General features: G+C 40.5%; 2 protein-coding genes across 7 annotated transcripts in view; both read right to left on the bottom strand.

Annotated features, from left to right (window-relative positions):
* Positions 1-25632, bottom strand: part of plxna4 (plexin A4) — a 452991-nt gene that overhangs the window by 381053 nt on the left and 46306 nt on the right. The window lies entirely within an intron of this gene.
* Positions 1-25632, bottom strand: part of chchd3a (coiled-coil-helix-coiled-coil-helix domain containing 3a) — an 89363-nt gene that overhangs the window by 59042 nt on the left and 4689 nt on the right. For all 6 annotated transcript variants that reach the window (XM_074625012.1, XM_074625014.1, XM_074625013.1 and 3 more), the window contains 2 exons: positions 14738-14831; positions 1155-1335 (listed from right to left, as the gene is read on the bottom strand). In XM_074625012.1, the coding sequence (XP_074481113.1) occupies positions 1155-1335; positions 14738-14831 (275 nt within the window). The remainder of the gene's footprint in view (positions 1-1154; positions 1336-14737; positions 14832-25632) is intronic.

The following is a 25632-nucleotide window of genomic DNA, read 5'->3' as shown; positions in this document are numbered from 1 at the left end:
TCTGTGACAGTTCAGTAAGACCCACCACCCACGATGCTGCTCATATATTACAGACACAAAGCAGGTGTAACGTTCTTGCCCTTCCTCTCCTCCTCCTCCTCCTCCTCCTCCCCTCATTCGTCCTGTCTCCTCTCTCCGTGAAAAACAACAGAAATTAAATTACAGAAAACTGAAACGGCTTTCTTCACACATGCTGAAGGGAATAACACATCATGTGTCTCCCTCACTCGCCGCCTTTTTCCCCCCTCCCCTTTCGTTTTGATCGCCGTTCCAAATGAAGGATCCCTCATACACTTGTCCTGCGGCGTGGAATCACGTCAACGCTCCTCTCCTTCTCCGTCTCTCTCTCTCTCTCTCTCTCTCTCTCTCTCTCAACAAAATGATTCATTTTTCTATTACGGCGATGAGCGTGTGAAATGAGCTATATAATCAATAGCATAGGTTTGTAAACAGCGGCCGCACTCGAGGGAAAATGTGTTTTCTTTTTGAAAATAATACGCTGCCTGTGTGTGTGTGTGTGTGAGTGGTAAAGGAACGCTCATCTGACAATGTTTACAAGGGCAATTTACAGGAAATAAAAGACACAGGCACCCTAAAATGAAGGTAGCTGTTATGATACAGCAGGATGAACAAGCAGAGATATGGAGGAAAAACATCCAACTACAAGATGTGGATGCAGCAAAGAGGGCTTTATTTACGGTTCGAACTTATACTGTGCTCTGAGTTTGCATTATGTAGATAAAGTCTTGAACATAACTGTTGAATTTACGGTGTGCGGAGGGAGGGTGTGAGTGTCAACGCAGTCAAGACGGTTCTATGAATTACTGCTCGCAGCGGCGACGCTCACAGCCCTGACATTTGTCACTGTACGAGGCATGACCTGTCGATTACAGCAAATAGCTTCACCTCTGTGCGTCTGCGTGATAGAACAGGGAAGGTGTGAACGTAAAAATGGGACCTGTCGTCATGTAAAAATTGCTCTCATCAGCGAGTCTGCGCTCGCAAGGTCACGCAGTTAAAATGTTCAATGTTCTGTTTGATAGTGAGGCGTGCACGTTTATCCGACTGTATGAAACTGACAAGATAAAATAAGATGGTAAAGTTCACAGCGGCTGCCGTACATCAACGTGTGTGTGTTTGTGGACGGGACTTACATAGAGTTGAGCGCGGCGTGTCTCGTCCTCGGTGGCGATCCTCTCTCTTATTACAGCCTGCTGGATGCTCTCCTTGGCCACGGCCCGCTCCACAGACAGGATCCTGGACACGTCGTCCTGCACCTGGGACTGGGCATCATCCTGAGCCTGGGCTGCTGCCCGGGCCTTCTCCGACTCAACCCTGTAGAGCATCAACAGTGTTACATGATTAAAACACTTTTTAACCTATTTCAAAATGTTATAGGTTTTTATGATGTACAAAAACACGGCACAATCAAATGTAACTTCAGAGTGTACACAGGGTATAACTGTACTTTGCACATGTTTAAAATAAAAACATGAATATATGAACCTGTGTATTATTTGAATAGCTTAGTATTGAATGCACAATAACAAGGTACAATTATACATGGCACTAGGCTCAGTTTAATATAAAACACAATTTTATACAATATATATATAGTAGGGGGTCCCTGCTCCATCTCTACATCAGTTTGGGGGTCCTGAAAAACATTGAAGACCCCTGCTGTATGGCAATAAAAGAGGTGAATGAAGAGGAATCTTCACTTGTTTTCGGTGGGTGTTTTCATGTGAATGTGGATCTTTCAGATCTATTTGAGGAGTGTTTCTGGTTTGCATGTTCTTGCAGTGTGGGACTCGCTGGTCTTTTAGTTTTGACCTGGTCTCAACCCCTCGAAGTCTTGTCTCGGTCTCGATACACTCTGGTCTTGGTCTCAGTTTAGATGGTCTTGACTACAACACTGCCTCATTGTACTGGACTACAGTAAATACGAACTACTTTCTATTCTTTCCCCTACAGCTATCTCTATAATGCATGACTTGCTACTCAAATTTTCAGTGTATTAAAGTATGCTGTCCACAGTATGTTGCACTGCAGACCAAGGTCCCTTTGTATGCCTTAGTCTGTACATATGGTGAACCATACGCTCTCTTTAGCACATTTCAAACCAAAATCAAACTACTTTGAAATCAAAAACTTTTGAAAAAACATACAGGTATCTATTGCTCGATATTTTTTGAAATAAAATCACATAAAATGATCATCTTGCTAAGCACAGATAGTGAATGGCTTCATGGATAAATGATATTAAGTGTTATTTTTCATTGGTAAACTCTCTGAGTTAGTGTTTACAGCACCACCCACGTTCATATTCCTGCATGCCGTTGCAGTTGCAGCGTCTCCCGATGGAATTAAAAGGTCACAAATGCAATTACAGCGCTAATGAAGCATAGATATAGGCCAATATACTTGTATATTGATTTTCAACTTTAATGTCACATTCATCCATACACATGTCCGTGCTGTTCCGCAGTTTGCAAAGAGGGGGCAACATTGAGAAGTCCAGAAAAAACAACTGACGTACCACAGTGAGTTGACACCTGTCGGACAGTTCAAATCAATTTACATCATTTCCAAACAATTTAGATTTAAGAGGGATTTGACTATGAATAATAGACGGAGATACGTTTTCCCCAAACAAGAATCATCAATCCAATGAAGCGGCGATATAGACAGAGGCAGTACGCTCTCTGCAGACACAGGACCACCATTTGAACCCTGTCACTGGGTTCTCATAGTTGCCTAGCAACGCACTCCCCTGCTCGGCGACAGTGTGCTTGATTGGAGAAGAGAAGGAGCGTCCCTGAAACCCCTGAAAGTCTTCCTCTGCTAGGAATCAAACAGTGGTGGCAAGGTAGAATAAACACAGAACAGACAGAGCGAGTGCCTGAGTGAATTATGACAGACTGAATGAAGACGGCGAGGATCTTAATAACCTTCTGCCTCTATAAGAAAAATCCAAAGAGAGCCCTGTAAGACAGCCTGGATGAGACGAAGGCTGCCTGAGAGTGATGTTGACTGGTTTTGTGATTTATTCCCCAGATAGGAAAAAACAGTTCAATGTGAAATTCCTTCACATTCAAATGAAACTATCTATGATCCATCAGTTGTTAGACGTCTAATCTATCAATGTTTACATGATGCCTATATTGGAAAAAGTTAAACCCCAATAGTTGATTTGAAATGGTGTAAGGCTGATGTCTTGTTTAGTCCACAACTCAAAGATATTCAGTTTACTGACATAGAGGAGTAAAGAAACCAGAAAATATTCACATTTAAGAAGCTGGAATCAGAGAATTTTGACTTTGTTTTCTTTAAAAAATTACTCAAACTGATTAATCGCTTATCAAAATAGTTGGCGATTAATTTAATAGTTGACAACTAATCGATTAATGGATTAATTGTTGCGGCTCTACAGTCTTTAGGGGTCTAATTTATCACATTTTTGTATAATGCTTATAGTGGAAACAGTTAAACCTAGGACTGTCCTCGACCAAAAAAATTCTTAGTCGACTAATCGATTAGTTGATTTAATCGACAGATCTGTAAAACTAAGTTTTTCCACGAAGAAAAACACAAAAGCACCACTTTAGATCTTGTGTTTTTTTAGAAATGTGCTCATAAGTTTCTTGGAAATAAGTCATTCAGCATGAAAAAAGCATAAAAAACGACTAAAGAAAGTCAACTGAGACCAAAAGGACCGATTAGTCGACTAATCGACTAAGAGGGGGCCGCCCTAGTTAAACGACAATAGTTGTTTTTAAATGGTGAATAGTTTGAATTAAATTTTTTCTTCTGTTTCCATTATTTTCAAAGTTGTGTTTTAAAAGGTGGGAAACTTCAGTTGTGTTCATGAATACTTTTAACAGCAAGTTAAATGCATGACTCTTTCACAGCCTGTGAATTGCTCGTTATGATAATTTAATGTCATCATCCTGCTTGTCAACTGTGTGGTGGATACAGCAGGGGGCTTTTTTCTCCTCTCGACTCCGTTTTTCTTGATATTACAAGCACCCACTGATCTGTCAATGTGAAGGGGTTTTCATCTTTTCTTCTATTTCAAAGATCTCATTCTTCTCTTCACTCACCTGTGAATATACCTAAAAATCTAGACAGTGACAGACTAGTCTAACTGATCACCGTCCCGTGCCTTTGGCTTTTCTGAGCAGATGACGGGTGGGTCTAATAAAAATATGTCCGACGTCTTAAAGCTGCCATTTGCCCCGCAACACCGCTAAATGTCAGAGAGCAGGGGAGAGCAGGACGAGACGGGGAAGACAGGGAAAAAAGAGAGCGAGGACGGAGCGGGAGTGAGCGGTGGCGACATGACATGTTTGGCCCTGAGGAAGTGAAGCAAAGAGGGAGTGAGGCAGAGAGTGGGAGAAAGAGATGGAGGGAGACGGAGAGAGACCAGCCATGTCCAGTCTCACAGTCCACTGGGCTGCACACGTCAGCACACTCCATCCATCATCGGGCTCCGACTCTCGCACACGCAGACACACACGGTGGAGCCTCCTAATGGCCTTTTACATTCACCATTTCCCCACAATCAACGCCTGCCTGCCTGCACTGCTAATGCACCTAAGCTACCTTTAGCTGTTGCTATTGCTGCGCACTATAACAGAGAGGTGACAGCATGCAGGGTTTTTTAGAAGTGGACTTTGGTGGTACTCATGTGGGCGAGCATTAGAGATCAGTGGACCTTTTGTAGCATGACATTTGGACCCTAATGGCAAATGTACAGTATTAAGTAAGGGATAATGTACAGCGAGCCGGTCATTGATGTGAAAGAATGCTCTCTCATCGCCCTGAAGGTGATTCTTTCACAACAATGACCCGCTTGTTGTACATTATCCCGCTTATTACATGGATACTTACTGAAGAAATAAATATTTTGACACAAAAACAGTTTGCCAGAGTCCGACATCTGAACTGCGCCCATAGCAACGGTCTGTTATACAGAAATAACAGACCGCAGAACGCTGTGATTGACCAATCAGAATTGAGTATTCAACACAGCCGTGTAATAACAATTATTATTACACGGCTTGACTTTGATTTGACTTTGCGTCGGGGTTTATTTCAAAACAATGACCGGCTCGCTGTACACATTATCCCTTACTTACTACTTTACAAGCTGGGCAATAAGGCCAACATCTTCTATCATGATATAGATCATTTCATATCTCGATAACGATATAAATATACATCACAATACAGCATGTTTTCTGGTAATTCAATAAATAAATCGGCTATATGAAATAACCACATGGTAAAGCCTATTTTTGTTGACTCCTGTGTGAATTAAATACTTGACAAATGAAAAGTATTTTCTCATTTAATTAGAACTTTAGTGCAAAATGTACACAACAGGTTCTAGTGAAATTATGAGGAAAAAAATGAATAAATATTTCCATATATACACATTTTTTAATCGCATTGAGTAGTAATGTTAAGTGTGATGAAAAAACGATCCACTATCTTCAAATGATATTCCCTCAAAGCATTTCACATCAGATCTTCTGAGAAATTTGAGTTAGTTAGTTGTGCTTGTTTTTATCAATTTATTACACGGCTTTGCTGAATACTTGATTCTGACTGGTCAATCACGGCGTTCTGCGGACTGTTATCTCTTTATAGCAGACCGTTGCTATGTATAACAGACCGTTGCTATGGGCACAGTTCTAATGTCGGACTCTGGCGGACTGTTTTTGTGTCAAATTATTTATTTCTTAAGTAAGTAACCGTGTAATAAGCGGTATAATGTACAGCTAGCGGGTCATCGCTGTGAAATAAACCCATTCAAAAAATAAATGTTTGAAGAGATAAAACAATTCTCCCAAAGCAAATTCATATATACTGAACCTGATGAAGCTTTTGTTACAAAAACTTGGTCTGCACTCATTCAATTATTTAAAGTGCGCAGATGTTTTAAGGACAACCAGGATTCTCCTACGCATCTGTCAGCAACACTGACACTCAGGAGTGCAAAAAGATAACTTTGTTTACCCGTTTCATTTCGTAAGAGAAAACAAACATGACAGACGATCCATACTAATAAAATATATACCCGTATATATATCTCAGTATTCTGTAATGAAAACAAATGATTAGCTTTACTTTATTACCTGCTAAGCTGAAACATGTCAAGTGTTAATGGTGACCAAAAGCTACCACCTGCACACGTGAAAGAAAGAAACGGGGACCAGGAAAATAGACAGCCTTGCAAAAAAGTCCCTCGACTGACTTCCTCACAAGTGCTAACCCAAGCAAAGACTACTATCACTAGCCGGATGCTATCTGTCTGCTTCACCTCTATTGCTTTCCAGTCATTATTGCCCTGTCCCTGGGATATTGGATGCATTTTTCATTCGACTGTAGAAGATTGGCACCGGGTGGGAAAGGGGTGGGGGCTTTGAGGTGGAGAATGGAGGATGGAGTCAGACAGAGAGAGGGGGGAAAAAAGACAGCACCTATGTAGGGAGAGAGAAAAAATGTTTTCGGAGGATAAGTGGATGATGTTTGGCCCCGTGCTGGATAGAAAGGGGGGATAATCTTGGCCCAGTAACCTGTGCGTTTGATGGCTCAGTGGATCGAGCCTTGAAAACAGAGAGATGGAAAGACAGAACCAGTGAGGTACTATTAGTTTGAAAAGGAGTGCAAGTGGGTCAAGCTGTGTGGGTCTTTCCAGAAAGGTAACTCACTATTTTCAGGAGGTGACCCTGAACAGAAGCACTTGGGAATATTTCAGGACACTATTTTTTTTAAAATGGACGGATTAGATCTGTGGCAGTTTATATGAAAAATTCATAGGTTGAGAAGCTGAAATTGCTGCAATTGTGACTATAGTCGGGACAAGTGTGTGTGTATACTGGTGTTGTGTGGCAAGAATCTGGCGATAAGATACGTATCATGATACAGGGGTAACGATTCAATATATAGCGATCTATTGCGATACTGTAAGAAAGGCAATATATTATATTAAATTAAATTTTAGGAAAACTGTCATAGTATAAATAACACACCAGAAATACACCATTTTAGAATAGGAAAAAACATCAAATATATACTGCACACATTTTGTATCTGTTCAAAATGTACCTTAAAAGGGAGATTTGTCAAGTATGTAATACTTTTATCAACATGGGAGTGGGCAAATATGCTTGCTTTAAGCAAATGTATGTATATATGTATTATCGGAAATCAATTAACAACACAAAACAATGACAAATATTGTCCAGAAACCCTCACAGGTACTGCATTTAACATAAAAAATATGCTCAAATCATAACATGGCAAACTGAAGCCCAACAGGCAACAACAGCTGTCAGTGTGTCAGTGTGCTGACTTGACTATGACTTGCCCCAAACTGCATGTGATTATCATAAAGTGGGCATGTCTGTAAAGGGGAGACTCGTGGGTACCCATAGAACCCATTTTCATTCACATATCTTAAGGTCAGAGATCAAGGGACCCCTGTGAAAATGCCCATGCCAGTTTGTCTTTGTCAAAATTTTGCATAGATTTGGAGCATTATTTTGCCTCTTTCGTGACAAGCTAGTATGACATGGCTGGTACCAATGGATTCCTTAGGTTGTCTAGATTCTAGCTTTAAAACTGAGCCCACTGCAACCTCCGAAAGATTGATTAGCGTTTTGGAGAATCGATGCAGTATTGCACAACATAATATCACGATACTCATGTGTATCGATATTTTCTTACACCCTTAGCATATACACACTTTTCAATAAGAAAATAAATGCAGACGTGGTGAAAAATGACGGGCGGTCAATACCGCAACAGCCGGTTTCATATCCATTAAGCCATCATTGCCTTTTACTCCACAGAGAATCGTTTCAAATATCACTACCCTTGCACAAATATCACAACAAAAGAAATTTCAAATTCATGTCTTATCCCCTCTTTACTTTCCGTCTCTCCCCTCGGCTCTTCGCCCATTAATGCGTCCTGTTGTCTACCTGTCATCTACACAAGATGTGTCTCAATAAATACAATCTGCCCGGCAGGATGGATTTCTGACAGACCCCGCATAACGGCGCAGACTCGACCCAATTGCCTTGAAACAAAGGCATTTAAAGGCCCGATGCAATATTGATGTTAGGAATAATGTCGCTGAATGCTGCCTATGAATATTTTATGGAGCTAAGCGCTCTCTCCCCTCGCACACGTGCGCTCACACAAACACACACCTGACTGTGGGCGCTATATGAAATGCCGGGACGGAGTTATAATTGAGTGTATGGGAAACAAAGGACGGTGCAGTGAGAAGATTAATTTAGAAGACGGAACATAAAAGCTATTTTGTACTCCCCCCCTCTACTTCGCCCTCAACTATGAAGAGATGACTGCATTGTTCTTAGTGCTACAATCAAGCACACTGTCGAAAATGGATATCATTGTCACCCTCACCTCTGTTGTTGTCTCGTCAAATATCATACCTAGTGCATAAAGCTCAAACTCCCAGCATACAGCCATTTAATACACTGACAGAGGCAGAGCACAATGTCCCTCTATCTAGAAGTGTGGAATAAGTTCAGAGGCCTGGTGGTTATCATTCTGTACAGCTAACAGGGTGTCTTATGGAGCTTAAACACCGGGATTATATTAGAAATTACTTCAAATTTGTATTGAACTCCCTCCAACTGATTCTCCATCTGTTCTGTAAGACCACCTCGAGTAATAGACAAACCACAGACAGTAGATTTGCTAGGAGATTGGACAGAGTCAATAACCATTACTGTTCTGTTCTGAACAGGTCAGCAGCAGGCTACAGTCATAAAAATGCAACAAAGAAAAAACAAAGAAAAAACAGTGTATTTACAGTTAAATGACTGTTATTCTTACACTTTAAATGGCCTTATACACTGGGGGATGGGAGCACTTTTACAACAATGTGACTAGGTTTACGAGAGGCAAGAACCATCAACTGGAAGAAATTGCTTTGCTGGGAATTAAATCTATTCATGCAGGTAGTGAAACACTACGATTATCACATTTCACACAAACACAGTACAGTTATCCCAAGAAAGAAAACACAAAAAAGTATGAGGTGTGAAATGCTGAAGCCGTAATGTAACAGTTATTGCTATATTTTTTTTTATTATTCTATATGGTTACTAGTTGGTTGGCCGGGAATGAAAAGACGGTATTTGCAGTTGTTTCCAGGTAGTTGCTTGCATGTTTTTGCAGGGTTGCTAAGGTGGTACTAGATAGGCATTAGGTGGTTGCTAGAGTTTATCAGATGGTTGGTGGGGCTTTATTAAGGGGTCACTAGCTGATTGCTATGATGTTCTCTATGGTTACTAGGGTATTCGTAGGTGATAGCTAGGGTGTTTGGGATGGTTGAATTCCCAGTAGCTGTTATAGGTAACTGTTTGATTGTTTGGGTGCATGACGTGGTTGCTACGGTGTTTACTTTGTAATTGTACAGTTTTATGCCTGTAAAACACTGTGTTGTGTATGTAAATGAAGAATATTAGTATGGTTATTATTATGAGTATCTGTATTGTTATTATCATATCATTATCGTTACTAGTGCGTTGCCCGTTCAGAACCGGCCGATTGGCTCCCGGTATGCAAATTAGTTTTTTCCTAGTATGGCTCAAGGCATGACTTGCCTTACTCTGCCTCTGACTGGCTGGTATTCGTTGCCTTTGTTAGTTGCATTGGTTAGGTTTAGGCATGAGGTGTGAGATTGGTTAGGGTAAGAATATCATGGTAAGCTAATCAGAGGCAGAGTAGGGCAGGTCATGTCTTCGCCATACTAGGAAAAACTAATTTGCTCCCAGTATTGCTGCTTGCAGTGTTGTCGGTGTCGTGCCTTGCACTAAATTTGACACGACACTCCCTTGGGTCCCCGTCAATACACCCACCACCAAGCGTGAAGTAGATCGGATGAGCGGTTCTTGAGATAAAGACATACCCACAGACAGAGAGACAGAGGTTCCTTGCTTTATAGTTGGATTATTCTGGGTGAGAGAGCGTTTAAAGTTGCTAAAGTGAACTGTTTTTGCAGTAGTCACAGTTTAAAATGTCATGAAGAAATAGTTCATGCAAGTGCAGTCAGAGAATGCTAGCAATGTTGCTGATTCAGACACATTTCTTAAGGAAGAGTCACAACTCCCCAGACACAACCCCAGCTAACTCAAGTTGGATTCAGGAACATTTTGTTTTTTAATAAGCTCCCAACTTTTTAACTCTGTTAAACTGAGCTGGAGATTTGTGTGCGTGTGCGTCAGTGTATGCATTTCTGTGTGAACAAAAAGGTAAAAGACAAAAATAAACAAAATGCAAAAATCTGTTGGACTGGACTATCTGTCTGCGTCTGACCTCGGGGCAATAAGGAATTTAACAGGCTGGCTGGTTAACAGAGAGACAGAAGCTCTGGGAGAAGGTCAGTGTTCTCACTCAAAAGTCTGACACGCAATTATATCGCCAACAAAAGCTGCTTGACTACATGCTGAAATAATGGGCAGAAGTTTCACAACAACAACTAACCTTTAAGTGTTAGTTGGACACTCAAACACATGCATTTCATGCATGGGAGGAGAGATTGAGAGAAAGGAAGAAGACGTGAAATAAAAGAGGGAAGAAAACAGAATTGAGAAGGGTGATGGAGAAATACAGGACAAGGGAGGAATAAAAACACAAGACAGGGATGGAAAGGTGGAGGAAATCCTGAGAGAGGAAGAACTGGATGGAGTGGTGATACAGGATGAGTTTGGTTTAGGGAGGAGAGACAGGATGGTGTGAGTTTTCTCCCCCCCCTCATCCCTCCTTCTCGCTCATCCTTTTCTCTGAGTCGTTCTGCTCCGATGCCTCACAGAGAAGCGGCGGAGGCAAATCTGCTCCCTGCAGCCGCTCCTTGCTACAAATGAGTTTAGGCTGCACCCAAATGAACTCCTCACAGAGCCTTTACTTCACTCCGACCAGAGTAAAACATGCAAAGCCAGATCTCTGGAGTTCGCTTACGGCCCTGAAGCCAAACAGAAGAAATACTGCCATAATCTAAACACAGCTGTTGCTCAAAATTCCCTTGTTCTGTGTACCCAATATTGCATAGGATCGAATGGAGGACTTATACTAAGTGTGGAAATAACTAGATTTTACGCAAAGGCAAATTGAATGTGTTCGGGTGTCTTATGGAGGTCTAATGTCCTTTAAAAGACATACTTTTTAACACTCTTATTCTGTTGTGTAGTAACATGAATTATTGATGTTTTTGGGGTCGAACATGACCTTGAGATTTTGGCCTCATGTATCTCGTGTGTGTTTTTTTCCCTCTGACCTGGGGGTTCATATATTCTTCCATTTCCTTGTGTTCAAGCTGTGCAGCTGTTTCACTGCAGGGTTCTCTCTAACTAGTGAGGCTCTGTGCGGTCTTGTTAGCTCAGCTTTGATACGCTCACACACAAAAAAAAAATATTTCACCTCTTACTTCAATTTTACAGCCATCCAGTTTCCTTTGCCGAGTCTTCCAACACAGCGAAGGCCACAATCGCTGTGCCTCGTTTGCCTTCAACAACCCGAAAAAGTCCCTGTGATTACTGCCTACACCGTGGGAAGGTGAAATACCATGGCAGTTTAATTATTGTTTGATAGGCCAGATGAGAAAAAAGGCACCGTGTTCCTCTCATCTATTTCAATTAAAAAAAGAGCAGCAGTCACCTTTATCTGCAAGGACTACAAATGAATAGAAAAGTTCAATTGCGGTGGCAAAAAAAAAAAAGGAGACATTTTCAGTCCTGAAGGATGGTGGTGTGTTCGTGTGAGCACAAAGTTTTAGGTGTCTTTTGTTCAGCTCAAAGACAAATGTATAGAGCTGACCCTGACTCAGCTCATATTGACAGGGCTTTAGAAATTTGAATGAGGTGATGAAGTGCCTAAGCCTATACCTCCCACTGTCCATGTGTCTTACTTCATTGAATATGCAAACAGGTGTCAAGCCAAAGCGTGTAATAGACCCGCCTGTCCACCAGAGGATAGCGTGTCAGTGTCACGTTTTGCCTCGCAGATGGGTGAATATTTTATATGTGTATGTAGGTGGAATAGCCGACCACCAGAGGGAAACAAAACCACTCACTTAGGGTTAGGAAAACCATCATGGTTGGTCTAATAAGTAAGAAAACTAAGTAAATTGTGTACACAAACAATGTAACATAAGAACGAAAAACACGTAAAAAATGTAACCATAAAACACAACGCCGGTCTCCTGGTTGAAAGTCCTGTATTTGTTTGAACCATCCACGTCCCGTTCCGCCATAAGCAGTCTTTCTCACGTTTTATTCTACGTCACTAACTCTGAGCGTAGCATATTTACACAGATGCATTAACATTGCAGTCAGTGCAGACTACATGGGGTACAAATGACACGCCAAAAGCAAGAGCAGCATTCTTATTGCACGCTTTTGCCTTGTGCATTATCGTGTCTTTCATACGCCATTTCGTGTGACCGGGCTGGAATATGAATATAATAAAGTATGAACCAAGCAAGTGTGAAGGCTCGTCTACACGGGAGGCGTTTCAGGCACGTAGTCAGGCGTGTACAGCGGGTACGACGAAACAGATATGCTTCTATCTTAAATAATCCAGCTGTCAACACAGGCTCACGTTTTAACATTTAATCGCTTCCAGTCAATAGTGCAAAAATCAAAACAAAAGCCAAGCCAGAAAAAAAGAAAAAAAACTACTGGTTGCAGTAACACTTGTCTTTCCAACACTGATATTATAATCTGATCACATGAGGAAGCATTATGTGCCAGTTCTAACTAGAGAATATTTTGTTCCAGTTTTCTATTTGGTCTCATTACATGTTGATTTCTTGTCTAGTACAATAGCCACCACTGGGCTGCACCTCTTCGGGGTCATTCACATGACACGCTTTTTGCGCACTCAAATTCATTGTTGTCAATGTAGACACACGGAAGGCGTGCTCAAAAGCGAGAGCGTGGCCGTCTACCCAGAGCTTTACGATATGTCCCACGGACTATTCTACTTGCTTCAACCTTTCCGTCCGAGGACGTCACAACATCTGCTCGAAAGGTCGGCCAAACTGACACAGACAAATCAACAGTGAAGCTATACTGTGAGGGATTTACGGTGCTGGAAATCCATTCATCTTTGTTCAGTTTTAGTCAGTGAGGATTACTGCTAAATTACCGCAGCTTCATCATCATCATCATCGCAGCTCACAGGTTTTGGTTGCTTAGTAACGACAGGTGCGACAGGAGCGCAACCTCCCAAGCACCTTGGATAAAAGGATGAAAGCGGCACGGCTGGCGTTTTCCACACGTTTTTTAGATGCAACATGTGAACAGCGCCTTAAGCTCTCCTTAAATCCCAGAATGCATCTTGATGGCTGTCCCATGCATCACTGCCTGCCAAATTATTAGCTTGGAAAATGGACACACATGCATGAAGAGACAGACACTCAATAGAACAAATAATAATGTGACAAAATGAGCAAAATGAAAAAAATTAAACAGCCCACAATGCCACATTAAACACTGATATTAACATGTTTCCACACACATAAACATACGTACACACACAAGTGCTGGCTAACTGATGATTGTTTATTTACCATTTCATGTTCAGTTAAGTCTTGTTAAGTGAAAACGCAGCCCATGCCAAGCACAAACAAAAACTGAGGGCTTGAGAGCCACCGTGATTTCAATTAATTGCAAGGAGGGTGTAATTTTGAGGCACTTACTGCTCTGTACAGACGTCAATAAGCGAGCTGCAGGAAGCGGTTACATCAAAAAAATAAAATAGCCAGGGAAAAAAAAAAAAAATCAATAGACAAATGATTTCTCAAAACCACTTCTTGAATGAGCCTCAAAATCGAGGCTAATCGCTATGCTAACACTACCTCCTCCTGGATGTAGAGAGGTTGTGTTTTTCGCCCCCATACAGTACAAGAGTGTGTTTAGTGGCTAATCACAGCTGTTCATTCACAAGGGTCTGCTGGAGATCATCCAGGCCTATTAAAGAGGGGCCGCAACACCATTATCGGACATTATGGCACGTGCACCTGCTTCTTTAGGGTCAAAAAAGAAGAGAGGAAAAAGAGAGGAGAAATGTGCTCCTTACATGAACAGTGTGTTTCTTCATCAGGCAGGGCTAATGGATCACCCACTCAACACCCAGGAAATTACCTCAGGATAGCGCCCTCCCTTCTCAGGCATGATTAATTGATCCGGAGAAGGAGAGAAGAAGAAGAAGAAGCAGAGATAGAGGGAGGGGAAAAAAGTGCTGATGTGCTTCGGAAGGGGAGGTAGATTGGAAAACACAGTGGGGATCGGAAAGACTGGTGCTGACCTTTTTGACTATTAATGAAAGCGGGAAATGGTCACGTCTGAAAAAGTTCTTCGGTTTCTAATGAAATCTTGGAACAGGAATTGACACTAGGTGCAGCACCCTGATTCAATCTATCATGATCCAGAAAAGCAAAGTAGGAGGAGAGAGGAAAAAGAAGAAGAGGGGCAAAGAGAAATGCACACCACACAAAGTCTGACTTTCAGCAAACCCAGGCGTCTTAAATTCAACTCCAAAAAAACAAATTAAAGCAATCAATTTACTTCTGAAATTCATAAAAATGCCTTGCAACGCCAAAAGTTTTTGTGGAAGGTCATAAACAAAAAAACATTTACCATCCAAAACAGTATATGTATGTGTGTGTGGGTGTGTGCATGTGTCTAACCAGGCTTGCAGCTCTTGCTCCGCCTTGGCCCTATCCTGCTCCAAGCCTTTATACAGCTCATCAGTGATCTTCTTCCTCAGGGCCTCTTCGTCAACTGGGGACAAAAAGAGAAGGAAGAAAGAGAGTTAGAGAGACACAGAGAGAGAGAGAGGGGTTTTTAAGTAAACAGCTGGTGCTTGCTAAAAGGCATATTGTGTTTGTTGGGACACTGAATAGTTATACTGTCTAAAAAGTATATTAAAAAAAAGAGAAATTGGGCATTTTTCCAACAGGTGTTAGAAAATCTGTATTACTCAGAAAATGTGTTGTTCAAAATGGACAATTTAACTATAATGATAAGTGAGAAGGCTGTGTTGTGCTTGAGCAGATTGGTCTGGGTTGGTACTAAAGCTCCAACGATTAGTGGATTAATCAATCGACAGAAAAATAATCGGCGATTAAAGTAAAAATGCCAGTCATTTGTGAGGATTTGCTGCTATTCTTAGTCTTATGTGACAGTAATTTGAATATTTTGGGATTTTGGACAGCTGGTTGAACAAAACAGGCAATTTGAAGACACCACCTTATGCTTTAGGAAATTCTTACAAGACATGTTTCCCTGATATCTGATGTTTTATAGACCAAACAATTTATGAATTAATCGAGAATATTACCAGCAGATTAAAGGATAACTTTTGTATTTTTCAACCTGGAAATTTCCCCATGTTTTTGTGTCTTAGTGACTAATGGAGACTACAATTTTTGAAATTGTATTGAGTATTGAGGGAGAATGCTGCAGCCGCCAGACGCAAAACAGGCTGTAATGTAATCCTTTGGGGCAACCATACCGTCAATTTTGCTTCAACTAAAAGTGCTTGTTTTTGCCACTGACAGGCTCAGATTGTTATTATAAGTGTCTGACAACAATATGGAAAGGACCCCTAATGAGAAATAAAACATTTTCTTACCTTTTGCTTTCTGTTTGTGATTGTGTCATGTGACTCGTTGCCAGTGGAACGGTGGAAATGTGAGTGAGAGTTGGAGAGAGGAGTCCCACAGGACACCGGTGTTCCCAGAGTTTGTTGTGTTGGGAGTACAGAAAGCGTATAGCTTAGTGTTATCTAAAAGATTTTCAATGTCATGGCTGAATATTTAGCGGATTTCGACAATGTGGATGCAATGCAAGGTTTCAGAACGAGACTTCGCCGAGCGAGATACACAATAACCAATAGACCAGATCAACTGAAAGGTAAGAAAAATGTTTCATCTCTCTGTAGGATCCTTTCCATAATGTTGTCAACAGCAAAAACGAGCACTTTTAGTGGAAGTAAATTGAAGGTGCCAGGTTGCCCCAAATGATTACATTACAGCTTGTTTTGCGGCTTGCGGTTGCAGCGTTCTCCCTCAATACTGGAACAATTTCAAAAAGTGTTATCCCCATGAGTTACTGAAACACAAAAACATGGGAAAACAGGGTCCAGGTTGAAAAATACCAAAGTTACCCTTTAATCGATAATGAAAATGATGTTAAGTTGCAGCCCTAGTTGTTACATTGCTGTATGCCATAAAAGGTTATGGAGTGTTTCTTGAGTTGAGTATGTTTTCTCTGTGCTCACTGTGAATGAAGCGAGGTGGGACAGAAATCTTGCCCTCAGGCTACCATGCTATATGATGTGTGTGTGTGTGTGTGTGTGTGTTTGTGTGCCAAAAACAGTAAAGCCCTTCGATATTAAAGCGTAACACCACAAACAGAAATATGCCTGTACTGCCTCAACACACACACATCCTTAAACCACAGCACCGCGCCACTCTATCTACATATATTCATGTCAGGGACATCATACATGCATGATTCCATGTCTCCTCCGGTCTATCTTGGCAGGTAATTAAGCATGAAAGTAAAGATGCCAGCCCGCGACCAGGCCAAAACGTGCTCTGAACACAGAAGTGCCATGCGGTGTGCTGCGACACTGCAGTGATAGGGGGGAGTGCCTGAGTGTGTCAAGATTACTCTCCCACTGCATTAGTTAGATAGGATAATCCCTATTGTCAGAGTCTATTATTACCTGGTAACATGTGGTAACAGCAGGCCAGTAGACACACATAAAAACCTAATCCCTGCTGAAACAGATCAACAATAAGACCTGCGAATGTGCTATTCTTTCTCATCATCTGGGTTTTGCAGCTATTGTTGTAAATATACAGACAAAAAAAACACCAATTCCGAAAGCAAAACTGTCTTATACTGACTATTTTCAGATTTTACAAAAGGGTGGTGCTTGGGGGTTATTATAGTCATGATTTCATCTACCCATGTTAAAGTCCAACATGTGGTGTTGCTTCATATCTCAATCATGTCCTTTGATTTTAAGTATCACAACTGAAGAGGAAGACAAAACAAACAATCATAATTTTTTTTACTTGATGAAACTGCCAGAAAAAATTAAAAAAAATACTCCAGATTAATGTGAAGTTAAAGTTACATTGAGGAGCTTTTAACTGGTTCGGAAATTGTCTCAATTTAATACAGATGCCTCCATATGACACAAGTACTATACAAGATAATCAGCAAAAAATATTGGCTATTTCTATATAGTTCTTAATGCTTCTCATCGTGCCTCTGGGTTGGATTCCAGATCGAGCTTCGCTGCCGCCTTTGACCTGCAGTCGGAGCTCCAGCAGGAGGTGAAGAGCTCTGCGCTTGGCAGCAGAGAGCTTCGCCTCGCTGCTCTGCTGGGAGCCAACACCGACGCTTTGGTGCAGGAGGCCAAGGCCGTATTGCTGGGCCCGCTGGAGGGAACGGAGGCACGGGAGAACCAGAACCAGGACTGAGCGGGGCAGACTGTCAGATCCTGCTGCAGTAAAATGAGCGGTTTTCTAAAGGGAGTCTGGTGCTCGGAAACACTGTCGCTTTTGTCCACAAATTCAACACGAAATGAAAGTTCCTCGAAGTAACTTTAAATTGTTTTTTCACTAGTTACACTTAGGATTTGGAATCAAGTAAATCAAATGTGTAATTGTCTACAGGCCCCAAAACCAGATCAACATCATAATCTAATTAAATGTTTTAAATATTACATGGCCCGAAGCTTGTCGTCTTGGAAATCTTTTTAAAAAGGCTTTTGAGATACCCGATTGTGGACAGGAAGACAGAACACACCACAAACCTCTCCTAGGGAAAGAAAAAAAACAATTAGATCTACAATTCTTGGCTTCAAATTGATATTTTCTCTAGCAGCGGTGGTAGCAAAAGTGGTGTTTCATTTCAGGGGATTGAATTTTCTTTACTGGTGCTTGTAATGGCCTGAAAGTGCCTTTGATGTATTCTGCTCTTTGTGACGACTAAAATAAAGATCCACTTTATAATGTAACGAATTAAATATATAAAAATAAACTGTAAAACATTAATTAGGTAGTTGTTAATTAGTCAGAAAGTTCTTATTATCTAATAATGTCATAATCTTTCAATATTAAAAGTTGAATAAATAGCTTTAAGATTTGAATTTTCTTGTGTGGTTTGAGTTAGTGATACTCGTGAACTGATGGACAATATAGTTATAGTGAGATGGCAACTGGTGTCATGGATACATAACATCTCAGCTCCTCATTACCAAGCGTTTCTCCCTCCACCTTCTGTCATTTTAGTCTCCTTCGCCTCATTCAGCGGCGTCGTCACACCCACACTGTTATCAATTTGCTCTCAGGATACAGTTAGCGTACTCCTTTCTCTGATTCCCAACCTCTATAGCCTTTTCTCCTCTGCAGCAGCAAACAACACGTAACAAGAACTCACAGCAGTGACAACTGTTTGGTACAGTAAAGAGAATGAATAAGCAGCAGGTAGAGGGGAGGTTTAGTATGACAGGGCTTCAGAGGAAACACTAGTGCGAACAGAGGCGGTGATTGACAGTTGACAACTTTTTGCTGCATAGTGTTTCCTCAAAGACAGAGGCTGCTGTCACCTAACTGTCCAGAGTGTGGGAAAATAATATCCATCATGTCTGACAGCACTCGGAAGCACCATTGATCCCGCTGCAGAGGAGAGTCTAATTACAACTCTGTTAAGGACTCTACGACAGAAAGACAACCTGTAGGGCTGCAATCCTGACTCTGCCATAGGGACATCTGTCTGGGGGTTTTTTTCACATCAGGTAAATATGAAAACGTCAGATGATGTACTATGATTGGCTTCTGTCTACGGGAATAATGCTGTGGCAGTTAGACGTCCAGTAAAGTGTGATTTAGTTACATGAGAGAGAACTGTCTCCTGGAGAATAGAGACCCAGCAATGTATTGTATGAATATCATATTGTAAATAACATAGATGACTGAGAAAGTTAGGAGCTAGTAGTTGAACATAGTGAAGCATTCAGCAACCACAGAGACAGATATTTCCCTTATAAGTTATTGGAAACTAAAGCTGCATCAATTAGCCAACTAATCGATCGAACAGAAAAATAATTGCCTATTTTGATAATTAATTAATCGTAGTAGTTTTCATCCAAAAATGGCAGAAAATGCTGTCTTCAGCCCCTCAAATATAGAGATTTCCTGCTTTTCTCTGTTTTATATCATATTAAACTGAATATCTTTGGGTTTTGGATGGACAAAACAAGATGTTTAAAGACTCCATCTTTTCGCTGAGAAACTGGGATGGACATTTTAAAAACTTTTCTGACATTTTATAGATCACACGATTAATCAATTAATCTAGAAAATAATCGGTAGCTGCAGCTCTATTGGAAACCAAACCAGAGCTAAAATGAAAGTGAATATTGGACTTGCATTCGTCAGGTGGCTAGAAACTCCTAATGAATACTACCGTTACTTCAAGTGTGCTGGATGTGTAAATTAGCAACTGTTTTCAGCGCTTGTTCCACTGCCATGGACAAAAAAAAAAACAATGTTATTGATAACATTCTTATGTAGACTAACAATATTTAAAAAAAAAAAACTACTACATACACAGAGTTAGAATTAGAAAGCGCCGAATAAAAATATGTCTTTTCCTAAAAAAAATGATGATTGTGAATTCATTATTTTAAAAATCTAATTAAAAATGAATGTTTTGTTTATCTCTGTAGAAGATATCTGACATTTGGTTTAAAGCTGCAGGTAACGATTATTTTTATTGTCGATTAATATGTCGATTACTTTCTCAATTAATCGATTAATTGTTTGGTCTATGAATTGTCAGAAAATGGTGAAAAATGTCAATCAATGTTTCTCAAAGCCCAAGATGACGTCCTCAAACGTCTTTTTTTGCCCACAACAAAAGATATTCAGTTTACTGTCATAGAGGAAAATATCATAGAAACCAGAAAATATTCACATTTAAGAAGCTGGATTCAGATCATTTTTTACTTTTTTCTTAAAAAAATTACTCAAACCGATTAATAGATTATCAAAATAGTTGCCGATTGATTTAATAGTTGAAAACTAATCAATTAAATCGATAAATCATTGCAGGCCTAGTTTGGTCTTCACTTTTAACAAGGCTTGTGAGCCAATAGTATAACAACGTTGGTATCATGTGGTATCTATGTGTCAGCGATCAAGTTGCCAGTTAGTTTGTCATTACTAATGTTTCATATAATCGTCTGAAGGCACCAATGGTCATTCCTTAGGTATCATAACATTAGGTCAAACATATAATGATATGTAACACATGAGAAAAAAGTATTTTTTCAAGCATTTCTTCCAACTCACAACAACAGAGCTGTACTGAAACACAAGCGTATGCTACCTCTTACTTACTATTCCCTCCAAAGATCTTTAGAGCAGATAAATACTGGACACCGAACTCATGTAAATCAGAGGTCAAATCCTGCCATTATGAACTTTTCCCATCAGGTGCGACTGGCATTTCTGTATCAACCGCCCTTTAAAATATCTCACGCTTATATTGAAAATATATACCCTTTAGCTGTGCACTGTGAAAAGTAAAAATTCTAAAAGTCCTCTAAGTTCAGACAAGCCTAAGCAACTCCTCGTTTATCACCACATCCTCTCCAGCCCTGCAGAGAGAGGCTTCAGATAGCTAGCAGGCCCGCAGGGTCAGCCGGAGAACAGGTTCTGATATGATAAACACTGTCTGGGGTCCTTGAGGGAGGCTGGTTAGGGTCAGAGACAATTCCAGATCGACAGAGCCAGTGTCAATCCTGAGTAGGACATGTAAATGTTAAAAAGATTAAAAACTCATCATCTTTTTAGACGTGTCCCCCTCCTTTTCCTTTTCCTCCAATCACTAAACCCTGTGGATAAAACCCATAGAGGAGGAGGAGAGGCGGTGGAGCACAGGCTATTGGCAGTGGAGATAATAGACGAAGGCAAATTGCGTTTCTCATCAGAAGTTTCATTAACCCCAGGACCCGCGTGGAGGGCATAATCTGTAACATTACCACTTCCTCACGTTTCTAGCCAGCGCTTAGTCGAGTCACCGCACACCTTTCACAACGTTCACATAGGAGGGGGAAAAAGAAAAACGCCAAGAGCAAGCTTCCAGCCCTGGCAGGCAGGTGCCATTTCAGATTTTCTATTTTATTCACACTCCTTCCTGTTAATTCAATCTCATGTTATGAAAAAGGGACCTAACTGATCATTTCACATTTTCACAAGATAACAAGAAAAAGTCAGTTTCAAAAAAGGTCCTCGCATTTATGCACACACGCACCCAAGTCGCGCACATTTCCTTTTTCCTTTCGCCCGGTCCCCATTTCGCCGTTCTCTTTGCTGCACCTGGGAGACATCTTTAAGCAGGCTATTAGTCCGGCGCAGTGTGTGGGCTCTGGCATATGAATATTTATAACGCATTGGAGAAGGTGTAGGAGGTTCAACCTTGACTATGGTGTAATCAGCACACATTCTGACTCAGGGCCCATGATTTAGAGACAGCCGACCTGCTGAGAGCCTCACTCGATACCCAACTCTCGTGGACACACATATAATCAATGCGCGCCTCATTAAGGTCGTACCCTTTTAGAATTGGGCTGAACTTTGCAACTTTTTGTAACGAGATTCACATTCACCGTTCACTTTTTTTTTTTTTTTTTTCCTTCTTTAAAAAGAGCATGCTTGATCAATCGTCCATGATGACTTTTTTTTTTCCCCCTCTCCTTCACTTGGTGAGCTTGGTACATATTAAGCCGTGAGGTGACCTTGCGAGGAGAGTATATACAAAATACTTAAGTAAATGTCAACCCGTGTGATTCTTGTGCGATACTGTAAATATAAGGGCCGATGCCTGACAAGAGAAAACTGCAACCTGTCGGGACTATGGAGCAACAATACAAATACAGCCAATACAAACACACAATCCTTAACACTGCAGATATTCTGTGCACACAAAATGCTGGAGAGTAGAGAAAGAGTCCTTTCTCAGTTTTTGTATTAGAAAGTATGACAGCCATGGGCTTGATGTTATTCTTATGATCTGAGAGGTACTTACCTATATTATTGATTGATAAATGTTTGTATACGCATTTTTGTATATAGTGTTGTATATAATGCATATACACTGCATGTATGTGTTTTTCTTAATATGCATGTAACATCACATTTGATTATTATGTGGGATACTTTGCGGTATCATGTGACCATCATGTGACCATACCGTTTACCTTTTAACATGGTGTCTTGGTGTGCAGAATTATTAAGTCTGAAGAAGAGCTTTTGCTGAAAACGTCACTAACTAAGATGTGCCAATAAATTGCACTTAAAGGGAGCTACAGTGTGCCGACCTTCTTCTACATTTTTCATTGATTTCAGCTAATATTGGCCATGTTTCATGGTAAAGACGCCGACAGGGGTAACAGCTGATCAGTCATCATCACTTAAATGTTCCCTACGACAGAATTTCTTCGGCAAAGGCATTTCCATAACACATTTAGCGCATCGAGTACTTTTCAACAAAGGCAAAATCCTCAAGTAGGCGTAAAAGCTTTTTTGAGAAAGTTTTATCAAATGTTGTTGTTCATCTTCAAAATGCACATAAAAATAAGTGAATGTAAACGTGGCTAGTGTCTCTTAACTATAAAACTCAAGAATGGAAATGGAGAGACATAGCAGCAATGAAAACGTCATGTCCTCCAACAGAAAATGTAGAACACACATCCATAACTGACCACTTAAGGAGGAAACACATAAGCAGATTTGTAATCTTTCACGAACACTGTGTTGTGCTGTGAACGCAGCAGTTTCTCATAATAACTACACTCAACACACTCCTCACCTGTCACTAAATCAAGTAAGATATTGCTGTGTATATATATCTTTTAATCTGAAAACTAATTAGTGCAAACAAAGGAGGAATAACTTTATTCAACATGGAGAACAATGAAGCTCTGCTGTGAAAGTGGCCTCAGAGCTAATGGAAAAAAACAGACTGACAAAGAAGCGTTATTGTGGAGTATATTCTATTAATTGTCCAAATTGTGTTACTAATGTGCCCAAACAAAAAGGCAAGTGGCTCAGACAAAAACTCAGTGTCGTATCACAGAAGTCCTACGGCCAAATAAAAGTTCAACACACATCCGTACACACACACACAGTCGCACACACACCACCTCCATCCCTTAATGAGGCCCGGTGGTTTGTTGTGTGAAACTGCGGAGGTGTCGTTTTAATCACTGGAGTCAGTGTGGCGTGGCATAAGTTGGCCTTTTTTAATTACCTTACTGATTGAGCACAGTCAAGGATGGGGAGGCCTGCCCACAACCTGGATACCACCTTCTGAAGAACCAGCAGCACCCACGCCCCGTTCTCTATACAGTGTAATGAACAGGTAACATTCAGATGTCCTCTGACGGATGGATAAGGACATGTCAAGAGATAAGAGGACATCTCCCACAATAATCAGACAATAAGACTAAAAACTTTACTTTGAGAGAAAGAGAGAGAGAGAGAGAGAAGTCGAAAAATAGAGTGAGTTTGTCTATGTGTTAGTGTCTTTACATACACGCGTTTGATACCGTATTAATCGATAGTGAAAGGGGTGTCATATGAAATTTCTTTTAAATCACAAAAACATGTAAGTAAAGTCAGTGCTACTCCGAAACTTTGTTTATAAATTCCTTTTTTATCTACAAAAGTTGGGCCCTACAAAAATCTTTTTATTAACAAATTTCAACAAAAAAAATACTTATTTTCTTAAGTTTCTGTTCCTAATCACTACTTTCTATTTCTATACTTCAATAACAGATTTTTTGGCAAGTTTGGGGCAGTGGAAACAAGCTAAAAACACTGACATACTATCACCTTATAAAGTTGAATCAGTTTATTCTGGTCTCATACAATGTTTGTAGCTATACCTATTAAAAGGTAATGCACTGTAATTTGCGTATATCCCACAAAATCAATTCACGTATAATACACGTAGAAGTGAACCAGCCAATGTAAAGAGCGGTGAACACCGTGTAGGGAGGAGGTCGTTGGCGGATAGGTGGGTCTAAAAACACCACACTTTCGCTCAGGTCCCTGATGAAACCAGAAATAAATGTTGATTCATTTGTCACGTAACTTAACGCCACATACGGAGTTATTTTAAGCCAAACCACCATCTTTTCCTCAGCCTAACTTAGTAGTTCTGTTGCCTAAATCTAACCAAGTTGTTTCCTGTTAAGTTTATTTTGAAAAGACTGCATGTAACGAGGAGGAAATGGACACGTGTTGCTGGACATTCGTAGGAAAACGGATGAAAAAAAGAGGAATAACCTTTCGTAAGATATCATATGAACCGTTGTATGAGGATACGTTGAACAGTTGCCTATACATCCAGAAGATACGGAGCGACATTAGCATTCATTTGGAATTGTATATCTGGTTACCTTGTGTATGTAAGTCCATCAAAACAAACTTTGCCTGTCTGCCGTGTGGTGCTGGACAGGTAGCGAGCAGCGGGTTTTATTTGCTGAAAACAGCTGCTTGTTGTAGCCAAAAACAACACTGATGAGTGCGGTGAGAGCTGAAGGACGCTATAAAGCGCTGTAAAGCTGACCGGAGCTGCAGAGTCAGGTGATAACTCTCTGTGGGTATCTTCATTTCAAGTGCCCCCTTTCACATACAAGTTGTCATATGATCCATTGTTGAAATTAAAAAAATAGATTATAGCTGCTTTAATGATGGGAAATTATTTAAAAAAATTGAGAATGAGACAAAGAAAACCCAGATAGAACAAAAATAAACTACTGTGGAGTTTAACTTTGGAGTGCTCTCACAAACCACAGGCATGGGAAGGGTCATCATGACAGCATGAGCTCCACAGTGACGAGGCAGAACGGAGGGGCCACTAATTACGGCATCAATTTATTAACATTATTAAAAGAAATAATGAATCATTTCATTAACAGTAAGGGAATGGCAATGAATCATAATATGACCAAGGCTACTGTGAGGCCCGTTTTTGAAAATGAAGAGTAATTACAATCTGCAAGAAAAGTTGGAGACAAAAAGCTTAAGGTGGCTCAAAGTAAACACCCACACAATAAACATCATTAACATTCAATGTAGCTGGACTTAAATCCTCGGACAGCTCATTCCCTCACAACCTTTGCATTCTAATTAACATTCTACTGAAGAAGCATTTCGGGATAAATTGACCCACCAGGAACAATTCATTTCATTCCTGTCTCTTGTCTTGTTAGAAGAAACAAGACGCAAGTTTGTCCAGTCGCCTCCAAGGTCAAAAATCACAACTGCACAAACCCAGTAAAAGACTAATTTATAGAAATTCTGAGATGGAAAAAAGCTCAAAACAATTCAAAAAGTATTAGAAAATCCTGACACAACAACTACTGCATCATCTATTCTATATAAAAAGAGGGATCTTGGTAAGCTTCTCTATTCCTTAAAGTCCCCATGAAATGGAAAATACATTTTCACAGTTTTAATCTTGTGTCCCTGTGTTAATTGTTAATTTA

The sequence above is a fragment of the Sebastes fasciatus genome, chromosome 23, assembly GCF_043250625.1.
Source record: "Sebastes fasciatus isolate fSebFas1 chromosome 23, fSebFas1.pri, whole genome shotgun sequence".
In the NCBI taxonomy this organism is placed as follows: domain Eukaryota; kingdom Metazoa; phylum Chordata; class Actinopteri; order Perciformes; family Sebastidae; genus Sebastes; species Sebastes fasciatus.
The sequence above is the reverse complement of the archived record's forward strand: the minus strand, read 5'-3'. Positions and strand labels throughout refer to the sequence as shown.